This window comes from Pagrus pagrus, assembly GCF_965226575.1.
Source record: "Pagrus pagrus genome assembly, chromosome: 7".
NCBI classification, from domain to species: Eukaryota; Metazoa; Chordata; class Actinopteri; order Spariformes; family Sparidae; genus Pagrus; species Pagrus pagrus.
The window spans coordinates 21,007,425-21,028,639 of NC_140191.1; the positions used below are offsets into that span (position 1 = coordinate 21,007,425).

The window sequence follows — 21,215 nt, forward strand, 5'->3', positions numbered from 1 at the left end:
TTTCCACATATAGTAACCAAATTAGTGGTTTGAACTCAAAGGAAAGGTTTTAAGGAATTATCACAACACTTAGAGCGTCATGGAGAAAAGAAAATAGTAATTCTATTTGTTGATGTTTCCAATTAACTGTGTTAGCAGTCGGCCTCCCAGGGATGTGGTAGGTGCAAGCTGGCTGGCTGGCTGGCTGGCTGGCTGGCTGGATGGATGGATGGATGGATGGCTGAATGGATGGATGGATGGATGGATGGATGGATGGATGATGGATGGATATAAATGTTGTTGCCTTGAATCTCAATATCACAATTAATCGCAATATTATCAAAACCGCATATCGCCAAAAGCAAAATCCAGATCACAGGAGCTGCAATTACCATTTTAAATAGAAGAGAGAAGAATTGTAGTAGTACACCAACAAATCGTCTTCTCCAGACATGAAGGAACATGCTTGTTTGGTGAAAATGAAATGCCAAAAATTACCATTTCCACTAAAAACTTTGACTCATGTTGTAATATCTGTCCAAATAATCAAAATGTGTTTTTTTTCACAAATGGTTCAGCCCTAACTGCCACTATTATCATACATCTACAGCTTCTAAAAGCTCACAGTACTCATGTAGTAAGAACAACACATGGTGCATCATTTTGTAGCACTTCATTAAAAAGGAACACATTCTCGTTAACACATCGTTAGCCTCTGCTGTGTTAAAGAGAGAAAACAGGAAGGGTGTTTTTATTGACTTAACGAGAGACAGGCTTATAAATCCAGACATGCAGCCTTTTCAGTTGACAGCATTTTTGACTTGTCAGTCATTTTTAACCGAGACGAGATGTTGTCACCTTTGAACACTATGGCAAATCGACATGTTTGGTAAATAATCCTGAGGGTGGGAAGCTTTCAGAGGAAGTTTTGATTTGTATTCCACGTGATGACAAATGTTTCCTCTGGAGAATATTATCTCAGTTTATGGTTGGTGACATGACCTTTGAAAGGTGAAGGGGAATGTTTTATACTCACTTTACACTTTGACAAATGTTTGCTTTCAAGAAATTACCACCAGATCAGTTAACATTGCTGGTGTCACTGGGGTCATTTGAGAGAGAGCAGGGAGCGGGGATTGGACTGGTACCACCACCATTACCCTGCAGAACCCCAGCTGTCTGTCCCTTGTGAAAACACACTGATGTTTACATTCCCATAGGATGACATCACTGAACACCTGTGCCATGTTTTAGTCACAAAGGCACTTTGGTCGCTCACCTGCTGTCCGCCTATGTAAGCAAACTTTCCAGCTTTTATAGTTTATCGCAGCCAGGCAGCTGTGGATGAACGCTTTGATAACCTGAAAACATAAAAGTGGAGATATGAGGAGATAATATCACAAGCTGCAGTGGTTTTAGGCTGCACTTTGCTTTGACTTATGTGTATTGCTGACCTCATGTCATAGCGTAGAAGTGAATCTGGATGTGAGACGTAATTACCAAACGTGACCCAACTTCAGAAGGAGAGTAATAAAGGGAAGAGCGGGGCGGTTTGTGTTAAGATTAAGCCTGTGGTTGTCTAAGTCACATGTTTGCTTAACAAAGTGCTGATAGGTTTTTACAAGAGGCGTCATCATGTTTATTCCCATTAGAGAAAAAAAAGCTTATCTTATCTGTGACACACTGACATAATTTTGAGCACCATTCAAAATGACCTTTATCTAAAGCAGAAAGGTGAACACGTGCTTTTACTTTTGTAATAAATCAAAAAACAGCTCCTGGTCCATCATTATCCAACACTGTTATGTACACAGAATATTAAATAACTCAGAGATCTCTTTGATGACAACCCTGACAGCGAAATGGATTTTCTTGTAGCTTTCATATTAACACGTTACACAGAGAAAATTCTGCTTGCTGTAACTGCTGCTAATGTACAACCACAAACTGCGGTTTCACACTTTACTTAATGGCAGCATAACACTGAGACTGCCAGAGTCAACAACACACAAAAGAAAAGTCTCAGTTTGCAGTTTATCCATGACATCAGGTCATGAACGTAAGAGTACAGTTAATCACCCAGAATGGTTGTCAGCTACTTGCCAGAATCGACGGTTAACAGTCGCTGGCGGAGGCCAATGGCTATAGGTTAATTTCAAATACTGTGAGAAGGAAGGCTTGTATATTTGTAATGGATGTCATAACTGCTATTAAATTGCCATTATATGCACTATTGTTTTTTCTTTCATCAATCACTTCCAGCCCAATATACTGTGCAGATTGTTCCTAATCGTGTTGACTTTACTGCCCCAGTGTGCTCCATAAAGTGTCATTCTGTTTGTTCTTCACACATGGCATTTTTTTCCAAAACAGTTGATTGAATTTTCACTCCCTAAACCTTCTGTCCTGCTTTATTCAGACATGCCCAAACCTCCAGAAGAGGATGTCTTTACCCTTCCAGATGAGTACAAGATCCTCCCCAGGAACAAAAGAGCCGTGCTAATGAAGAGCCAGGGCAACCAGAGGCTCAACGTGGAGATGCTGGTGGTGGTGGACAGGAAGATGATGGACAACCATGGCCACGAGAACATTACCACATATGTTCTGACAGTGCTTAACATGGTAAGATAAACCTAATTAAGTACTGCGTTAAACATCATAGGACCTAGAATAAAAACTAAAATAGAAGTTTACAGATTTTACTGGAGGTGTGATGTTTTACTGTTTGCGTAAACCAGCTCATTGGCCATGCTAGCTGCCTGGCTTAATGTCAGACTGTGTTTCAGTCTACCAATTTAGACTGTTATAGCTTAACAACTATTTGATGGATTGCCATGAAATTGGTCCCCAGAGAATCAATCCTGCATTTTTCCCAAGTAGGCTATAGCCTCACAAGGCGGCTATCATGACTGGCTGATTCTTATTGGCTGTTAATGAAGGTGTGTAACTGTAAACATTAGCTATACCTGCAAAACTTTAGGATATTACCATTTTTATTGTGAGCATGTTGGCTAATGTTAGCATTTTGCTCAAGTACGCTGCAGCCTAACAGAGCGGCTAGCATGGCTGAGTATTACATTAAAGAGCAAACATGATGTAGGGATGCATTTTTTTTCTACTAGCTACACCATGTCTTTTGGTTTTTATGCAAGAAAGGTGAGTCTTGCATTGCATCAAGAGGATTTAACAACAGCACAACAAAGCCTGATGTAAGTCAGCAGTGTTTTTTGGCAAGTTATCGCTTGCCACAACCTTAAAATGACTTCAAAGTTGTACTTGTATGTTTTGTCACTATACAGCATGGAAAGGGTTTGGTGACTTGACACCCCTGTCTTCCATCTTCACTTATCAGACAGAGCACATCTGAAAACATGAAACTGATATCTGGGTGAGATCACAGCGCCCCCCACTCGTCCCTCTCAGCTGATCTGCAAGCAAATTCCGTCACGCTCGTTTTGCTACTTAATGACTGACTGACAAATCCAAAGATAATCCGTCTATTTTGAAAACATAGTCCCCTTTAGTAGAAACCAAGTTGGAGCAGTCACAGCCCGCCTCAGAGGAGTCACCTAAATACAGGATGGAGTTTCATAGAAAACACCCAGCCCCCTACCCCACCTGCCAGCTCTCATGGGTCTTAAAAGGGTTATTTAATATTTGTTGAAAATTAAATGTGATATGTCTTTACAGCATCTGTGTAGATTTATGTTTTCTTTGTGGCAGAGTCGAATGGCTTCAAAAACCTTTTGTAATTGCTGATTTAAAAAGAAAAAAGGTGCTGTACATTATTTATACTGCAAAACATTGAAGCTCTATGGAAACTGCTGAGTGTTTCTTTAATGAGGCAGTGAAAACGCAGTGATTCACAGTGACACTCTATCTGTTCATTTGTGCAAATCTGAAACTCTGTCAAACACTGGTGCTCCAGCAGGATCCTGGTTTAACTAAGTAGTTTTGATTGCCTCTTTGACCTCAGAATTTTGCTTAAATTCAGTAACAAACCACAGCCATGTGTCTTCTCATGAGTCAGTGCAGAGGAAGACCAAACATGAGGAACATAAGGAATGAATGAGAGCGTTCCTGAACGGGGGGAAAAAAGGCTTAGTGAGTGGCACCTGAGGTATTCACAGGGCCCGAGAGAAAGACGGAGAGCGGACGAGCACAAAAGATCAGGAGTCCTCTTTCAAAGCCCGAACTGTTATGATTGATGGTCAGATTGGTGAAGCTGAATTGGAAACAGCAGTTTTGGCTGTCATAACTCGCCGGTACCATCAAAAGGGGTTTGTTTTTTCAAACATTCAACACAGATCTCTCCGTGTCTGTGCAATAATTTATGGATCGAAGTGAAACAGTATTAATATCTAAACTCAACGTAGTGCAAGTAAGCTTGACCCATAGATGGAGATATCCACAATGATCCCATAATTTCACATTTATATGTGTATTTAAGATATCCAGCAGGCAAAGAGAAATGGAAAATGTTCTTAATATTACTGATGAAGAGAAGATGTTCAGATCAAATGAAGGAAGACATTTGATAGGAAACTATGATCAGCTGGGAGTAATTGTGACCTTTTTTGACTCAGTAGGCAACATGTTTATTTAGTTGAGCGTAAAGTCCAGATACATTTAAGATGAGTACCTTTTTCTGAATTTGAATATTTTAATGACTGATCCTGCATGTCTGAAGACAGAAAACGTTCAAAATGTCACTTTATTGACCAAAAGGAGCAACTGAAAGCTCTCTGAAAACATGTTCGTGCGGGGAAACAAAATAAAGGGATTTCGGCAATAAATAGACCCACTTTATATGATATGTGACATGTAAGTTAAACTTCTGAAGTCTCTTATTGACTTTGGCTGAACTTTACGAAGGAATTTTGTCCTAACAAGCACGGACAGGAGAAACAATAACTCTTCCAATGTCTTTGGGCATGTGAGTATTTTTTTAGGAAAATTTAAAAAAATGTGAACCTATCCTTTAACTGTTTGCAAAGTCGCTTTGGAGAAAATATTACCTGAAATATTAAGAAGAGTAAAGTTAGCAATTGTAATAACATTTCTTTGTGCGCTTTCTAGGTCTCCAGTCTCTTCAAAGATGGTACGATAGGAGGGAACATCAACATAGTGATCGTGGGCCTCGTGCTTCTGGATGAAGAGCAGGTGAGCATATCAAAGCCTGTAAGCACTGGCAGGTTTGATGGCTGCCTTTTGAAATGGGTTTGTCTGGTTGTACACGTCATGGAGCTTCAGACACGAAGGGAATGGAAAACACAAAGCACATCATCTGTTTGTTTATTTGTTTCTATGCCTAGAGGTCCAGATCCCTCAGAGTTTTTCCCGGGGTCGTCCTAACTACTGAGGACTTTTACAGTGGTTAATTATAGGGTGTACATTTCCTTGGATCTTTGCCAGATTTAAGAGGGAAATTCTCGCAGAGTGCGGGAGATGGAAGGACAAGAGAAAAAGAGAGGGAGGGACAGACGTAGAGGAAAACAGGTGGGGTACTGTCAGAGAGACAGAGTCAAGCAGGCCAAGGAAAGTGGATTCTGGTTTCCATCCACCTGTGAGGTTAATAGATTTCAATCTTCCTTAAGAGGCAATTATCAGCAGGAGAAATGCCAAAAATGCCAAAAATGTCCCACATGTGTGTCTTCCTAGCAGCAACACTCATTTTATCAAGTGCCCCCTGTCACGTCCTCATGTTGCCTTTGACATACATGTGTCTGAAGATCTTGGTGACTGATTGTAAAGACCAAGCAAGGATCCAGCAACAAACCTGCCTTTTCTTATTCTATGAAGGTATAAGTGGGTTTAATGGATATTTGGGGAAGGTAATGTCATTTAATTTGAGTGACATTTTACTCAGTGAAATCAAAAACACTTTGTGCTCACAGCTTCCCTCCATAAAGACAACATTGTCTCTCTTTCTGCCTCCTTTTATCTGCTTTATCTCACAGGATGGCTTGGTGATCAACCACCACGCAGACCACACACTGAACAGCTTCTGCCACTGGCAGTCGACCCTGGGAGGCAGGGAGGGCCGACACCACGACCACGCCATCCTCCTCACGGGACTCGACATCTGCTCCTGGAAGAACGAACCCTGTGACACTCTCGGTACATCTTCAACATTAAGACATAAGACCTTTTTACACAGAGATCCTGCAACACTGCTGTAATAATGGCATAATGCTGCTCCAGTGATTTTTGGATAGCATGCCAGTGGAAGCAAAAGAGGCGTGCACACAACGCAACAGCGCATGTAGCAGCGTGTGTCCCACCGTCTGACCTTTTTTACACAGATGTTGATTCAACTCAACAACAACGCCCCCTATTTTGTGTTCATACATTTGAAAATGACTGGCGAGATGGAATAATGAAGCAACATTCATGCATGAACAGGTTTTTCTAAAGGGGCTAAAAATTCTGCAGTGGCAATATGCCTGAAAGTGTAATTTGGGGATCCCAAGAACATGCAAGGACAAGAGGAATTACTGAAATGAATGTCGTAGGTTCCTATTCCATGTTTGTTTCTTGCCCTTGATAGAAATTAGTCTCTCCTACTGTCTGTCTCTCTCTGGGAAGGTGTCCCTGTCCCCTGTCACACGGTGTGACCGAGCGTCACCTCAACCAAACCAGATGTTGAAAAAATGTGCAGCTTTCAGACCATTCCAGCTCCACAGTGTCACGCAAAAAAGCTGGAAAAATATGACATTTAACAGTAGATGAAAAGAAAAGGTATAATGAGAATAAACAAGCATTATCAGAAGGTCAAATCTGGAATATATTAATAGCTGTGTATAAAACACATATCTTAAAATAGAATAACACATTATTGCACACACAACTACAAGAATATAAGCTTTAAGTTCAGAAAATGAAACATGCTCATCACGTTTTCACTCAAATCACAGAACATTTAACAAAAGACCGAGCTCAGTGACTTTAAACACACACAGTCCACCATGAGTGTACACCGTCTAACAAACTAACAACAGCTTGTTTGTGGTAATGACCATGCCGACACGGTGTTGTCTTCCGCACTGTGAGAAAAAACTTCCATTGTGTGTCCCAGAGAAGCACACAGTGACGCACACTCAAACACACGCATGTACGAACACACACACACACACACTATCTTCAAACCCCAGACTTAAGTTTTGACTTCAAAGTGTCGAGGCTAGCATTAGCCCTAATCGTCGCTATGAAAGCCCAGTTCAAAGGTCTGTGTGTGCGCAGTCAAAAAAGAGTTAGTTCTGAGTAATTCCCAAAGGTACAAGGCAATTTGAGCATTAGTGCTACCAGTCAGTATATAACACAGTTTATTTGCATTACTGTTACAGCTCTACCCCTCAATGTTTTCCTCTATATTTCAAAACCAGTATATGATAGCAATGATCTACCTCTCTGCTGACACTAAAAAGGAACTAACTGGCAGTTCTCACAGTCAATCTGCCTGCTTATGTTTAATATCATTATTCACGTTACTTATGCACATGAGAACATTACTTCAGGGCTTTTTGCACTCTATGGCGAATGACTTACTGACTAGAGCTGTAAAATAACAAAACACGAGGCTAAAATTCTCCCTGAGACACTGAGACAAAAACATTAAGGGAGGCCCCCATGGGTATTATCCGTTTTGATTCAGAGCCAGGGGTCCTGTGTGTGTGAGGGCGTATGTGTGTGTGAGGAAGAGGCAAAGAGGGATCTGAATAGTAAAAAGGCAGTTTAATAGAGAATGAGAGATAGGAGAAAGAAGTGAAGACAGAGTAAGAATGTTTTAAAGTGAAGTTAAAGGTAGCAGGGGGATATAGGAATGTTCCCACTGAATCCCATATTTTAACACATGGAGGGGGTTTAACCCAGTTATGGTGTGTATGACTTTTCTTATGCCTGCAGTCCACAACTAGCTCAGGCTAGTTTTATGTTCCCCATCTGAGAGAATCCTCCTGGTTTTGTACTGGTTGTAATCAGATTACAAAAAGTAAATCACTATTATTATCCCAATCCAACTTTAAAATGTTAAAAAAGTATTTTCATGATGATTCAGATAAGCGAATCTGATGTGCAGAGTTTCTTAGACAAGCGTTCATCAGCTGATTTGCATCTGCCACAGTTGTATGGTTGATAATGGCAGTGATATCTTATCTCATTGCAAATGTTGTAGAATACACAGAACACCAGGAGTTTGTGCCAGTATTTTTTAAGTAAGGGTAACTTGTAGTCCATTGGTACGGAAGCCCTAAAGCATTCATACATTTTATTTCCTCCGTTTTCCCGTGATAACGAGTTAATTTCATTTGTTTTCTCGAGATCTCGAGTTATTATCTCGAAATAACAGCTGCTGTTTTCCCGAGATAACGGGATCATTTTCTCGAGATCTCGAGATAACGAAACTTTCTTTCCCGAGATAACGATATAATTAATTTGAGATCTCGAGATAATGACTGTGATATGATAGGCCTGAGATTATGGAGATGCCCGGGACCTCCTAGCTGGTCAGCTATGTAGTTAACAACGACATCAGGCTCACTTAGATTGCTCCGCCGATATAGCTGAAGCCTTGCTAACCGTCTTTTTAGATTACGCACACTAATGTGTATATTATCTGTAATAGCAAGGCATAATGCTATTTCAGCCTGTGCCAGGCCTTGATTGAAAAGATATGTGACGCGGTGATCGATATGCTCCTGCTCCTCTGACATTGCTACACTGAATGATGTTTCCTGCGTTGATTTAATATACTACACTATCGTTTTGTTTTCTCAAGATCTCAAATAAATTATATCGTTATGTCGGGAAAACAAGTTTCGTTATCTCAAGAAAATTATCCCGTTATCTCAGGAAAACAGCAGTTGTTATTTCGAGATAATAACTCGAGATCTCGAGAAAACAAATGAAATTAACTCGTTATTACGGGAAAACGGAGTTACTTATTACATATTTGTCTTGTGATTTGTATTCAGTGACTGACAATATTTCAAAGTAATCCGACCCAACATTGTTTTGCACAGATAATGCATTGCAAAGTCAAAAAGACAAAATTTTAATAATATATAATAATTTAATAATAATTCAACTCTGGTGTAAAAATTGTCTCACTGGTTTTGCAGGTTTCGCTCCGATCAGCGGGATGTGCAGCAAGTACAGAAGTTGCACCATCAACGAGGACACTGGCCTGGGCCTGGCATTCACCATCGCCCATGAATCCGGACACAAGTAAGGGTTTCCATCCCTCTCATGATCGCATGATGACCCAAAAAAAGTACTGAAAAGGATGTCTGGTGGTGGAGTTAAGGCGTTGACCATGAAGTGCAACATCCCAAGTTTGTGTCTGGCTAGGGGCCTTTGTTGCATGTCATTCCCCATCTCTCTCTTCATTTTCTGTCATCTCTGTACCGTCTGCTATCCATTAAATGCATAAAATGCCCGAAAAAAAAAGGATGTGCGTGCATAAGGATGTGTTGAAAAATGTATGACGTGTTTAGGAGGTGCCATATAAAATGATCCAGTAGAATAACAAATGCTGCATTCTTCCATTGTGCATTTGACACTTGACATGTGTGATTTAACCATGGACCATGAAAGATGTTTTCAAGCATGTTTTTTATGTCCATGTGCAAAAATTCACTAGCTGATAATGAGGTTTGAATCCGTTAGGTACCCAGAGAGTAATGCAATGTTGTGGTTTCTGCTTGCTCACTCTGGTGCTTTTTTTTTTCCATTCCCTAGTTTTGGAATGGTCCATGATGGTGAAGGGAACGTTTGTAAGAAGTCGGAGGGCAACATCATGTCTCCCACATTAGCTGGTCACAATGGTATTTTCTCCTGGTCTGCCTGCAGCCGCCAATACCTCAGCCGCTTCCTCAAGTAAGCAGCCATATTTTCTATCAGTGCTATGCGTTTGTTGTGGTGAACTTAATAAAATAATTGATTTAATCAGCACTCATTGTTGACAGTGACATTTATGGGTATCACTGCTTTAAGAGTCTTATTAAGTTTTCAGAACATGAGTTCTGCATCACATCCATATGGCGTATTGTTGAATAATGTGCCTGGTTTTGTGAAGGGCTCATGCAACAAAGACATAAAGCACTGCATCAGTTTATAAAACAGAATTACAAAAGCAAGAGTACCCCTGGCGATAGCCACTTTTAGCTTTGAACATGCATTGTGTGTATATTATCCAACATGTGTTACTGATAGGTGAACATGTGTTGTAGAAGAAACATGTCAGCAGCAGATATATCAGTTACAAATGCTGCTCTGATCCAAAGAGTGCCAAGTGAAAAGCTGCTCTTATGTTATAACTATTACGGGACTTGCAAATGCAAGGACAAATAGGCCAATGTAAGTATGTGTGTGAGAGGCTGAAATATATATCTGACGTAGGACTAAGTTAAGTGATATGTTGTGCTGCTGCTGTTTTAAATACTGACTATGTATTGTGTTTCAAGGTACATGCGAGTGAAAGTGCGAGAGGGGAGAAAGTTGTGTGTGTTTGTGCAATAACTGCATTTTCATGCATACAGCCTGCTCGTCCAAGCGAAGAAAAACAAGCATCACAGACATAGCGTCCGTGTGTCTGGCTGTGTTACTATGTGTCTGTGCATGTGTGCGTGCTTGAAACCAAATAACCCAGAGCCAGTGCCCTCCACTAAATTTACCAGTGTGTTAACTGAACTGTCAGGTCTCCCCTCTCAGAGTGGTGGAGACAGACAGTGTATTTCCTCGCTGAGTTATTAGAGCTGGGGTGACCTCACCCTTGTTAGGCCTGTCAGCCTTATATTAAACTCCCATCACCCCCTGAGGCCACGTGAGGGGATCTCTGCACCACTGAAACGACCAAGGGGTCGTCTTCCTGTATAATCTCCGAATGAAAAAAAAAAAAAATGCTGTACATTTTCCTAATTGCAATCAACAGAATGTTATGATATTTAAATGTTTTGGCTAAATGTGTCTTGTTGAGTTAACCGAGCCTCCATATTGTCTCTACCTTCATCTGCTATGGAGGGCAGTGTTGTGTCAGCCAACAGAGTTTACGTCACACTCACTTTAAATCAGCCTCTCCTCAGTCAGCTATGACAGAGAGGTCTGTGCCAGCGCTGTATGTATAGTCAGATGCTATATCTGAGCTCTTTGTCATGCTTAACATGGATGGACAGCTTTCATGGCAGAAGATGCAAAATCTCCTTAAAAGCCTCTTGTAGTTGTTTTTGTTTGTATGGGCACTGGTAAAACCCATCGAAAAGTCAGTGATATATGAAAGTTACAAGGTCCTCATGAGGTCCCAGAGTCAGACAAAGAACACAGTCTGGCCTATTGCTCACCAAATAACTTACAATTAGGAGACATCTCTGTGCCCCTTGTAGCCTAAAGGCTCTTGTCTTGTGATGTTTTGGGAAATGTCCCTATTCCCTTTCTTGCCAAAATGTACATAAAAGGATAAATACCACTTTCCGACAAGTATGTAGCTGTAGTGAGTACCAGGTTAGCTTAGGTTAGCATTAAGAGTGGAGACTGGGGCCAAAAGCTAGGCTGAAAAACTTGCCTGGCTAGTTGCCAGGAAGTTACTGTTTCAGGCCAAGAAATAGTCACATATGCTCATAACCCCCCCAAAAATGACAAATTGCTGTTTGTTCACTTCAGTTTTTTGCATGGAAGCTAGAAATAATGTGTTAATTAGCAAAGCTTTAGAGGCGCTGATAGGCAGATTTTGTCACCTCCAGAATGAGCTGTTTCCCCCTGTCATTATGCTAAGCTAAGCGAACCAGCTGCTGGCTCCAGCTACATGTTGCTAGACTTGAGAGTTGCATGAACCTTGTTGTGTAACTCTCAGCAAGAAAATGAATGATTGTATTTCCAAAAATGTTGAACTATTGCTTTATTTACAGTAGGGTCAAAAAATCTGAGACAATTTCAAAATCAGTATCAAGTATCAAAATACTTCTTTTTTGCTTTTGAAGATACTCATGTTTTTTTGATTACACATGATAATATCATCTTAACAATTCAAGTGAAAAGTTGAATCCTTGAAATATATACATGTATTTTCAAAATATCTTAGCATTTGGTGTTTCGCCCTTTTTCTTTGATGACAGCATGCACTTGAGCTGGCATGGACTCCACAAGTTAATGCAAAACCTGATGACTCATGTTATCTCAGCATGATTTGGGAGTTTTCCACAAAGCGTCTCGTGATGTCACAGAATGCTTGGCTTTCTAAGTCTTCAACTGTTTTGTGTGTTTCGCACAAACTTGTCCATACCAGCTTGAGCGCATGCTGTCATTAAAGCAAAAGGGGGAAATACCAAATGCTAAGATACTCAGAAACGCATGAATATTTTTCAAAGATTCAACTTTTGACTTGACTTGTTAAGCTGATATTATCATTTAAGTATTTTTGACCCTGGTTGACTCAAATCAATGATCACGTGAGGCTGTAGTTTAAGTGATGCTGAGCAGATATTCTGGCTGTTACAGTAATAGCTGTTATTTCAGGTGAGAAACCATCTACCAGTGTTACCCTTGCCAGTCTTGTAAGTCAGTCATGTTCTTGAGACTTTTGAATTATTTTCACTTCCCACATAACACCAGTTGGTTGTCTTCGTGTTTGATGTACCAACAAATGCTCAGCAATTTTTAGTCAGGAAGAGATGAGTCAGAAGGCCTGCAGGTAATCATAAGCAAGAATGGGTGCTTTTATCAATTGTGTTTATTTTTTCATCCCCAGCTGATGAGAATCTCGTGGCCAACATTGCTCACAGCTCATATTTGAGGAAAACATTTAGTCCAAAGCCTTCAGTGAAAACAAAAACCTGCTCCAGGGGACTCTGTCCTGAAATCCTACAAATCTGCTACATTGTTCTTGTAATTTTTTTCGTGTGAGTGACTGCGGACTGAGGAGATGCGTGCTGGCTCACAGATATTACTTGTGTGCCTGCGGATGTGTATAGAGTGTAAATGTAATGTATTTTTCAGAACCCTTATTATGTGAATAATGTAGAATATCAGAATATTGCACTTGCAGAACAGCCATTGTTCTTTGAAGACACACAGGACCCATAAAGAAGAGAATATCTACACTCTGCTAAAGCAATCAGGACCAATCACTAGCACAATGAATGCACCCAACATATTTTGCCTTCTCATGCTCTTTCCACCATATTCTGGTATTATATTCCCCTAACTGCAGTGGATAAGCTGTAAAACATCTCTCTGTAGTGACCAGTGATATCACTTAACATTGGAAACCCCCCCACTGGTGTTAGTATATGAGCGATACGGGCAAGGATTTTTCATGTCTGTCATAATTGAGTGTCTGATGCATTGAAACCATTACTCTCAGGGGTTGAGTTCGGCAACTTGTTATGTCTCCATGACAACACTTTACGGTACTCTCTAAAGTGGAAAACAATGGCGCATCCAAGAGTGATGCTCTGTGTGCACAGCATGGAGCCTTACAGCAGCTACCTTACTTTTATAAAGCATGGCACTGAATCACATGTCTGTCTGGCTGTTTATGTCTGGATGCAGGTTGTATATCAGGTAGGTTGTTTAAAGGTTAATGATTCATTCTCCTCTCCCTTTTCCCTACTTCCCTTTCTTCTCCTGTCCTCCACTCACCTATTCACCTCCACTCCCCTCTCCTTGCTGCTCTGCTCCTCTTCTCCCTTGTTTCCTTCTTATCTCTCCTCTTCTTTACCTATTTTTCCATTACTTTCTCTTTTATTTTCCTCTCCTCTTCTTCAGTTCTGCCCAGGCTCTGTGCCTATCAGATGAACCCAGAGCAGTCAAGGAGTATCGGTACCCCGAGAAGCTGCCTGGCGAGCTGTACGATGCAGACACGCAATGTAAATGGCAATTTGGGGAGAAGGCAAAACTCTGCACCCTCGACTTCAAGAAGGTAAAGTTCATTTTGACACAATTATGCCATCCCATGCAAATTTAAAACAGATCCCATGCCATGGACTAATTTCCTCAGGGTTTTCTCAGCACACCCACTCAAACTTGAGTTCTTAATTAGTTTTAAACAATCTGTTGCCAATTTTGTCTGGGGAAATCCAGAGGAAGAAGTCAAGAGTGGGATGAGGGGAATGAGTAGAGGGGAAAAGGAAGAAAAAAGGAAACATGAAGGAAAAGAGGAACTGATTAGCATGCCCTTGCATGCCCTCATACCATTCACACACTCATGGATGCATACTGACCGCTCTCTGTTTCCCACACACACACAAAATAAACAATCAGAGTTATAATACTGCCCATGAAATACTCAGTGGGATGGATGACTAAATATACACTGGATTGCTGCCAATGGGAATCTCTCCTTGTTCCTCTCCCATTGTCTCATTACTGCTGATGTTGCTGTTTGAGATACACCGGAACTGGCTCATGATAGGGTTTTGATAAGTTCAGTTTAAATCATCAATGTTCTTGCATCTGGGTTTGAGATCTTCATTGGTCCAAATATGGTAAGCCACCTAAACATCACCTGAAGATGCACCTGCCCTTCCACGAGTCAATGGAAAGTTATTTCTTTTTCTTTAGACAGTGGCATGTAGTTGCCTCTGCCAAGGAGATTCTATTTTCACCTTTGTCCGACGGTTGGGTTAGGTTGAGTTGGTTGCTTGGGTAGTCGGTTGGTTTGTCAGCACGATTACACCAAAACTACAGAACTGATTCCCAAAAAACTTGGATTGAGGATGAATCTTGGCCCAGAATAGACCCTGTTAACTTTTGGTGTGAATCCACATAAAGGGGCAGATTTTTTTTTCTCACCTTCTTTAACATTGAGAGATCGATAGGGTGTTTTTGACATTTTCATTAATTTCTCAGGGAATAATGCATGGAATGAAAAAAAACAGGTGTATTCAGGTGGTGGCTATCTATGAGTGAGTTCAAAAGGGGACTGTTGGGCCTTGGCGGAGGTATGCACTCCACTTAGTGCAAATCTAGTTTTTTTGGGGCGCCACTATGGCAAAGACTTCTCATATGTATTATAGACTATAAAGTATACCGAATACCCATTTCCAGACTACGCACTGCAATTGGACAACAAACTTTTTCAGCACAGTTACGTTTTAATGTACCGTAAATGTGGTGGACATTATCACTGTTTAAAAGCATCAACACTTGAGATGGGATGCAGATGCAATGTTTCTCAATACAGTAAGTGAATTAGAGTTAAAAGGGTTTATATCTCTGACTGAACGGATTAGAGAGTGAAACATGACATGTCAGCAAGCAAGCAATATTCTTCCACTTCTTCAAGATGACTTTTGAGGTTTTCTCCTTTTATCAAAAACCATGGACGGGAAGACAGAGTTGAGAAAGAGATTTCAAAATGCCACGGAGATTATTAGCTGGATTTAAACCGAGATATCAGCACATGGTATCCTCCTTAGCCTCATTTAACATAGAAACATCCGTGCATTATTTCAGCTATAAGATATTTGAGAATCGCTCCCTCATGGCTTTGTTATTGGTGTTTCACTGTCTTCTCTCATGCACCTGGTAGCAGCAAGGTGCACAGGACCCAATAACTCCCAAAGCGGCCGTCATGCTCACTGTCTTTCCAGACCCTTGTTACTCATAAAAAGACACTACAAGAAACTGTCTCGGCGGTGCAATTCATCATGTAATGAATTCATATTTCATGGAACTTTTTGGCAGGCGTTGTCAAGATAAGGTGCTGCAGCAGGAGCCAAATGATACTCTCTGTGGTGCCTGTGGTTAGATAGAACTGGGTTACCCTCGCAAGAAAGCAAAATAATACTGTATGTATGGGAGTTTTTCCATTTTTCCCTCTTTAACTCAGTCTCTGTCTCACTCTGTCCATCATCTCCCTCTGTCCTCTCTGTCTTTTCCTTCCATCACTCACTTACTCTTTCCCCTCTCTCACTCGGTCTCTCTCTCTCTGCTGTCTTTACTGCTGCGAACGGCCCGAGCAAGCAAAACAGCTGGACAAATAGGCCTTGGGATGAATTCCATGGTGGCTCTTGGCAGCAAGGAGCTGAAGGCCGAGGTGCCTGTCAGCATCTGCACCAAGTTGTCAAAATCTGATATAGTCATTCAGATAGTAATAGAGTGGACATGTTAAAAAGTAGCAAGCCTATTTCTCAGGCAATGCGAGCGGGGAAACCACCCTGCGCTCCCATCTGAATCTTTCAGAGCGCTGCTGAGAAACACAGCAATTACATCATGTAGGTTTGGTAAAGCAATTGTGCCCTGTTAATTTGTGCCAATGTTTATCTTCTGTGTGTGTGCTTCACCTTTTCTGAACATATGATTTAATGTTAGGCAGGATTGCAGCTTTTTTTCATTTAATCTTAGAGACAATGCAATTATGTTTTATTAAAACTGATGCATTGCATTGCCTGTGGGATACAGTTGGACCAAATTGCATATGTTTTTCTTCTTTTTTTCCTAAAATGTTGTTATCCTAGCTACTGAAGCATGAATATTTTGGAACTACAAGGTTGCTGCACACTGATAGCTTGCCAGAAGACCGTTATTCAGACAGTCTCCATTTCAGCAAGTTTCCATCAACATGTTTTAAAAGCTCTCTAGTGGCAAAATAACAATGTTAATCCTGTATTTTATCCCATTGCTAGCTTTGTTAACAGCCGTTGTGAGAGGCATAGTGATCATCCCACTTGGAGCATGATAACATGTTAGCAGTGCTGTGTAACTTGTTGTTCCTGTGTTGTTCCAGGATATCTGCAAGGCTCTGTGGTGCCACCGTGTTGGGAGAAAGTGTGAGACCAAGTTCATGCCAGCTGCTGAAGGCTCTGCCTGCGGCCCCGATATGGTGACTTGACACATGTTTTTTTTCTGTATGTGTCTGTGTGTATGAGGTGGAAGGGGGTGTGGATGATACGCTCACAAGCTTTGTCACCTCAGGAGTAGCATCACATGGATGGCATTGGGCTTTTTTACCCATCGCCTTTGAGGCATATATATCAAAGACATTTCTAACAGCGAGCACACGGTTAACCAACACCAGGATATCACAGTAAATTCTCACAATAAACTACTGTCAGTATGCTTTTGCAATACATGATGGGCAATTATTTGGGATATGACAGTAAGCTGCTGTGAATTTGAATTTAAGCGGTATTCGGAGGCGACAAAGCAACAAAAATGCTACATTACAGGAAAATGCTATAATTATGGTTAAGCACAGTAATTTAGCGATAAAATATTGTAGTTTTACAACAAAGTACACATGCTAACATGCTAAAAGGCCAACAACAAGCTAAAAATGCTTACAGGCTAACAGGCCTAAAGGTGTTCCAACGAGGTACACATACTACCAACAGGCTAGCATGCTAGGACTAACTTGCCAACATGCTAACAAGCAATATGGTTGAGTTAATGTGAAAAAACTTTACATTGTTTTAACATTACAGTAAATTTACTGTAAATGTGTGTATTTACTATAGATGTTTATCGAACATTATCGAAGTGTAATTTTACATCAAAATACTTTATTTTCACAGTAAAATTGTGAAGGGTTTCTGCAGAAACACAACATAATACTATGATGTTCATCTATATTACTGTTAAATAATTGCAATATATTACTGTTAATTTACTACTTACAATTATTTTCACAGTGCATGGACATGGAGCAAGATCTCTCTTTCCTCAGGTTGTTAATCATGTTTTTGTATTTTAACAAAATGGTATCCATTCAGGGATTAAAGTTCGCCTTTAATCCTTCCATCACTAAGATAACCTTTGTTCCTTCTTTAGCCAAATAAGCCAACATGATTTTTCCGTTGATACTGAGAAAACCTTGTTGTTTTGTGAAATGAGAACAGCATGTTTTGGGGGGGTTTTGTTCTTTTTTTTTTTTTTTTGACATGGCTGTTTTTTCTGCTCCATGGAAACATCTTACCAAATAAAACCACAAAATGAGAGTCAGCAAACAAGAGCTTCTCACAAACATTTCATTGCAGTTTTGGTGAAAATATGCCATTTTACAGCCATCCATGCACAGTATTAACAGACAGAGTCCAATATAAATAAAAAAAGAAAATAAGTGAATTCAATTTTAGAGTGGGTTTTCCCTTTAAGGCATATGTTGGCCGGGTGATTTTCGGTGTGCTGCTTAGCATTATCAACTGTGCAACATTTAATATAAAAGGCGTAGAGCTTGTAATGAAATGTCTCACATAAAGAAACATGCATACATTCCTCCTCCAAGGGATACCACCGATTAAAATGCACTACACGGAAGAGTGATAGTATTTTATAAGGTGATGGGCTAAACGGATGGAGAGACTATTATTAAAGTAACATTTATTAAGTGTTTTAGGGTTGTGTAGTTCTTATACTCCCACTCAGTTTCTCAATTTCAAGACAAAAGGCCTTGAACTGAGTGACACTGCACTTTTGTCAGCGGCTTTTTTACACACCAGTGTGTCCCAGTGCAGACCAATAAATGAGCTTGTAAGCGAAGAGTTTGGGTTGACTTCATTGTGTTTTAGATTTGGGTTCATTCGAGTGCAGTGTCAATAAAATCCCTCTTTTTGACAGAGGTACCACACTCTCCATCCCTCCGTTATTTTACCTCAGGGAGCAGCTGCAATTGGTTTGTTGCTGATGTGGCAAAAATATGCTATTGGGGTTCTGGCCAAAAAGCAATCTGTGCTCTTTATTTATTCTTTGTTTCTTTTCCTGACTTCTTTCAAGATGATTCTCCCCCAAGGCTTGCTCTCTCGCTCCCCTGACAGCCCCTCGACGACATTTGCTTCTCAATATATTGAACTTGATGGTTTAATCCCGCCCTCTCCCTCTACGGGACAATTAACTGAACACAAACAATGACAGGCTCACTTAGGAATCCGTGGCACTCAGCCGCAGGGGGAAAACTGAGGGGAAATCAGCTGTTCTAGTTCTTAGTCAAGGACCACGAGATTAGTTGAAGGGGTGTGTGTGAGAGTCTGTGTGTGCAGGCATGGACACACAGCAACAGCAAGAACAGCTGAATATATGCCCCCTTATCAATACTAGCGGGTTGTGTGTGCACGGTGTGCATGCGTGCTTGCAAAAAGGTTCTTGAGATCACTCCAAGGCGAGCAGTTGAGTATATTGTGACTGATGTCATCTTGACATGTACAAATCCAGTTCAATCCCGTGCCAGGAAACAGCTTGTGACATAATGTTGCTTTAAGTGAGTCTAGATTTTGCACAATACTCTCACGTTACGTTTTGGGATTTTGAGCGAAGTGCTGCTCATTTTGGAACACGTGCTCGGTTGGTTGGTTAATGACTCAGCCTTTGTCGAGGCACATACGGTAAATAAGTTAATTCAGGAGTATGAAGTATGTGTGTCCTGTAGTATTTCTCTTCTGGTGTCCTCATGGAACACATTTGGCAATGTTCACGGGTAGAAAGCCACTTTGGTCCGGGTGGCAGCGTCTGAGGTAATTGTTTGAATTGTTTGAGAAGCAGTGTGGAAACCATGGCATATTGATTTGTGCATTGCTGGCAACAGTGATTCAACCTGTTTCATGTTTATGTAGTGAAATGTTTTACGTTTACTTTTTTTTAAAGAAAAAAATAAAAAAGGTGAAATACAGCATAGAGTAACATGAAATGCAAATGTGTGCAAAACAATGGTGAGTGTCGTACACTGTAGGAGGAGATCCTTGTCAGGTATGAGACACTTTTTCCACATTTCAGTTGTGTTTGGCTTAGCCCTGTTAATTCAAGTTGATGACAGCTCAAGGTAGCGACTGTCCAAAAAGCAGCACAACTGGAGTTTGGCTGATAGATTGTGAGTGTGTAACCAGGACTAGACCACGACCTTTCTGACAGCAGTTAAACCTGAAGGCTATATCTTAAAGTCTTCTTCTTTGGTTTGACAGACAGTCATCATAAAGAAGATAAAGGGCAGGGTCCATTGGAAAGTCTGTATGTTTTTGACACTTTTATGACACTTTGCTCATTGCTTGTGTGCGCCTCCCTTCCTCTGCCTCCCTCTTTCCCACTCATAATTCCTCTCCTCTGTCTCTCTGTCTGTCTCCAGTGGTGTCGTCGGGGTCAGTGTGTTAAACAGGGTGACGAGGGCCCGAGGCCCCAGCATGGCCAGTGGTCAGAGTGGTCATCCTGGTCCGCGTGCTCGCGAAGCTGTGAGAGCGGAGTCACCTATCGAGAGAGGCAGTGCAACAACCCCAGGTAGAGATGTACACAATAACAGTGCAGCAGTGTGTGTTGGCAAAGATGAGACCAGCACAGAAATGTAAATATTAGCAATCGATTTTAGAGGAATAGTTGGACATTTAGATAAATGCTTCACTTTTCTGCCAAGAGTTAGAGAAGAAGATCAGTACCACTCTCATGTATGTGTGTGTGTAACTTGTGGAGCTGGAGCTAGCAGACGATAAAGTAGCTTAGCTAGCATATCTTAAATTCACCAATGAGCACACTGCATCTTGTGTCTTTGTTTTTTTCACACAAATATGAATGTAAAAGTGACAATTTGTTGTGTGAGGAGTTACATTACTGTAACTGTTAGGGTTAGCTCCTAGCTGTAGCTGCTTATTTAACAAACAGGAGATGCAGTGAAATACAATGCAAGAAAGTGAATAAGAGTATTTTGTCTAAATATTTCTTTAAAAAAATCTGTTAACACCATATTTGAGAGAATAAGAAGTCAACATTTAAACAATCAAAAAACATTCACATTTTGCAGTCAATGAACTAAAAGCTGACACCAAAAGCTAACTGTTTACTATGTTGCTGTTGCCTATTTGAGCAAAAAAATTTTAATCACATGAAAAATATTAATTCTAATTTTATTCAGAAGATTTATGAAGTAACCCTTTGGTACAGAGATGGTCTGTACTGTTTGTGTTCGCTTGACTGAAGGCCAAGAGTATATTAAGACATGTGATTAAAATAGTGAAGATCACTCACTTGGGTCTGTCGCTTCATCACTTATCTTTTCACTTAGTCCCCTTCTCATCAGTCACTCAGGATTATTTGCACTGCCAGTCAGTAAGGGGGCCCTATCCCAAATGCTGGGGCCTCCCCTTTATCATACCATGCCAAGATCCTGACAAGTTGCGGGCTAAATTGGACAGAGAGTGATGAGCAGAAGAAGGGAGAGAGGAGGGAGGAAAAGACGGCGGTGGCGGGTAAGGAAGACAAAGACAGGCGAGGGGAGAGAGAGGAAGGGGGAGGGAAAGGTGAGATGATAGAGAAGGGATTTAAAAAGG

At 40.8% G+C, this 21,215-nt stretch overlaps 1 protein-coding gene across 1 annotated transcript in view; it reads left to right on the top strand.

The window, feature by feature from the left end:
• Positions 1–21,215, top strand: part of adamts16 (ADAM metallopeptidase with thrombospondin type 1 motif, 16) — a gene marked incomplete at its 5' end in the record, with an annotated part of 55,449 nt that overhangs the window by 15,062 nt on the left and 19,172 nt on the right. The window contains 8 exons of the mRNA XM_084357655.1: positions 2,399–2,601; positions 5,059–5,142; positions 5,940–6,099; positions 9,099–9,204; positions 9,718–9,855; positions 13,738–13,891; positions 16,700–16,795; positions 20,024–20,172. Coding sequence (XP_084213781.1) covers positions 2,399–2,601; positions 5,059–5,142; positions 5,940–6,099; positions 9,099–9,204; positions 9,718–9,855; positions 13,738–13,891; positions 16,700–16,795; positions 20,024–20,172 — 1,090 coding nt within the window. The remainder of the gene's footprint in view (positions 1–2,398; positions 2,602–5,058; positions 5,143–5,939; positions 6,100–9,098; positions 9,205–9,717; positions 9,856–13,737; positions 13,892–16,699; positions 16,796–20,023; positions 20,173–21,215) is intronic.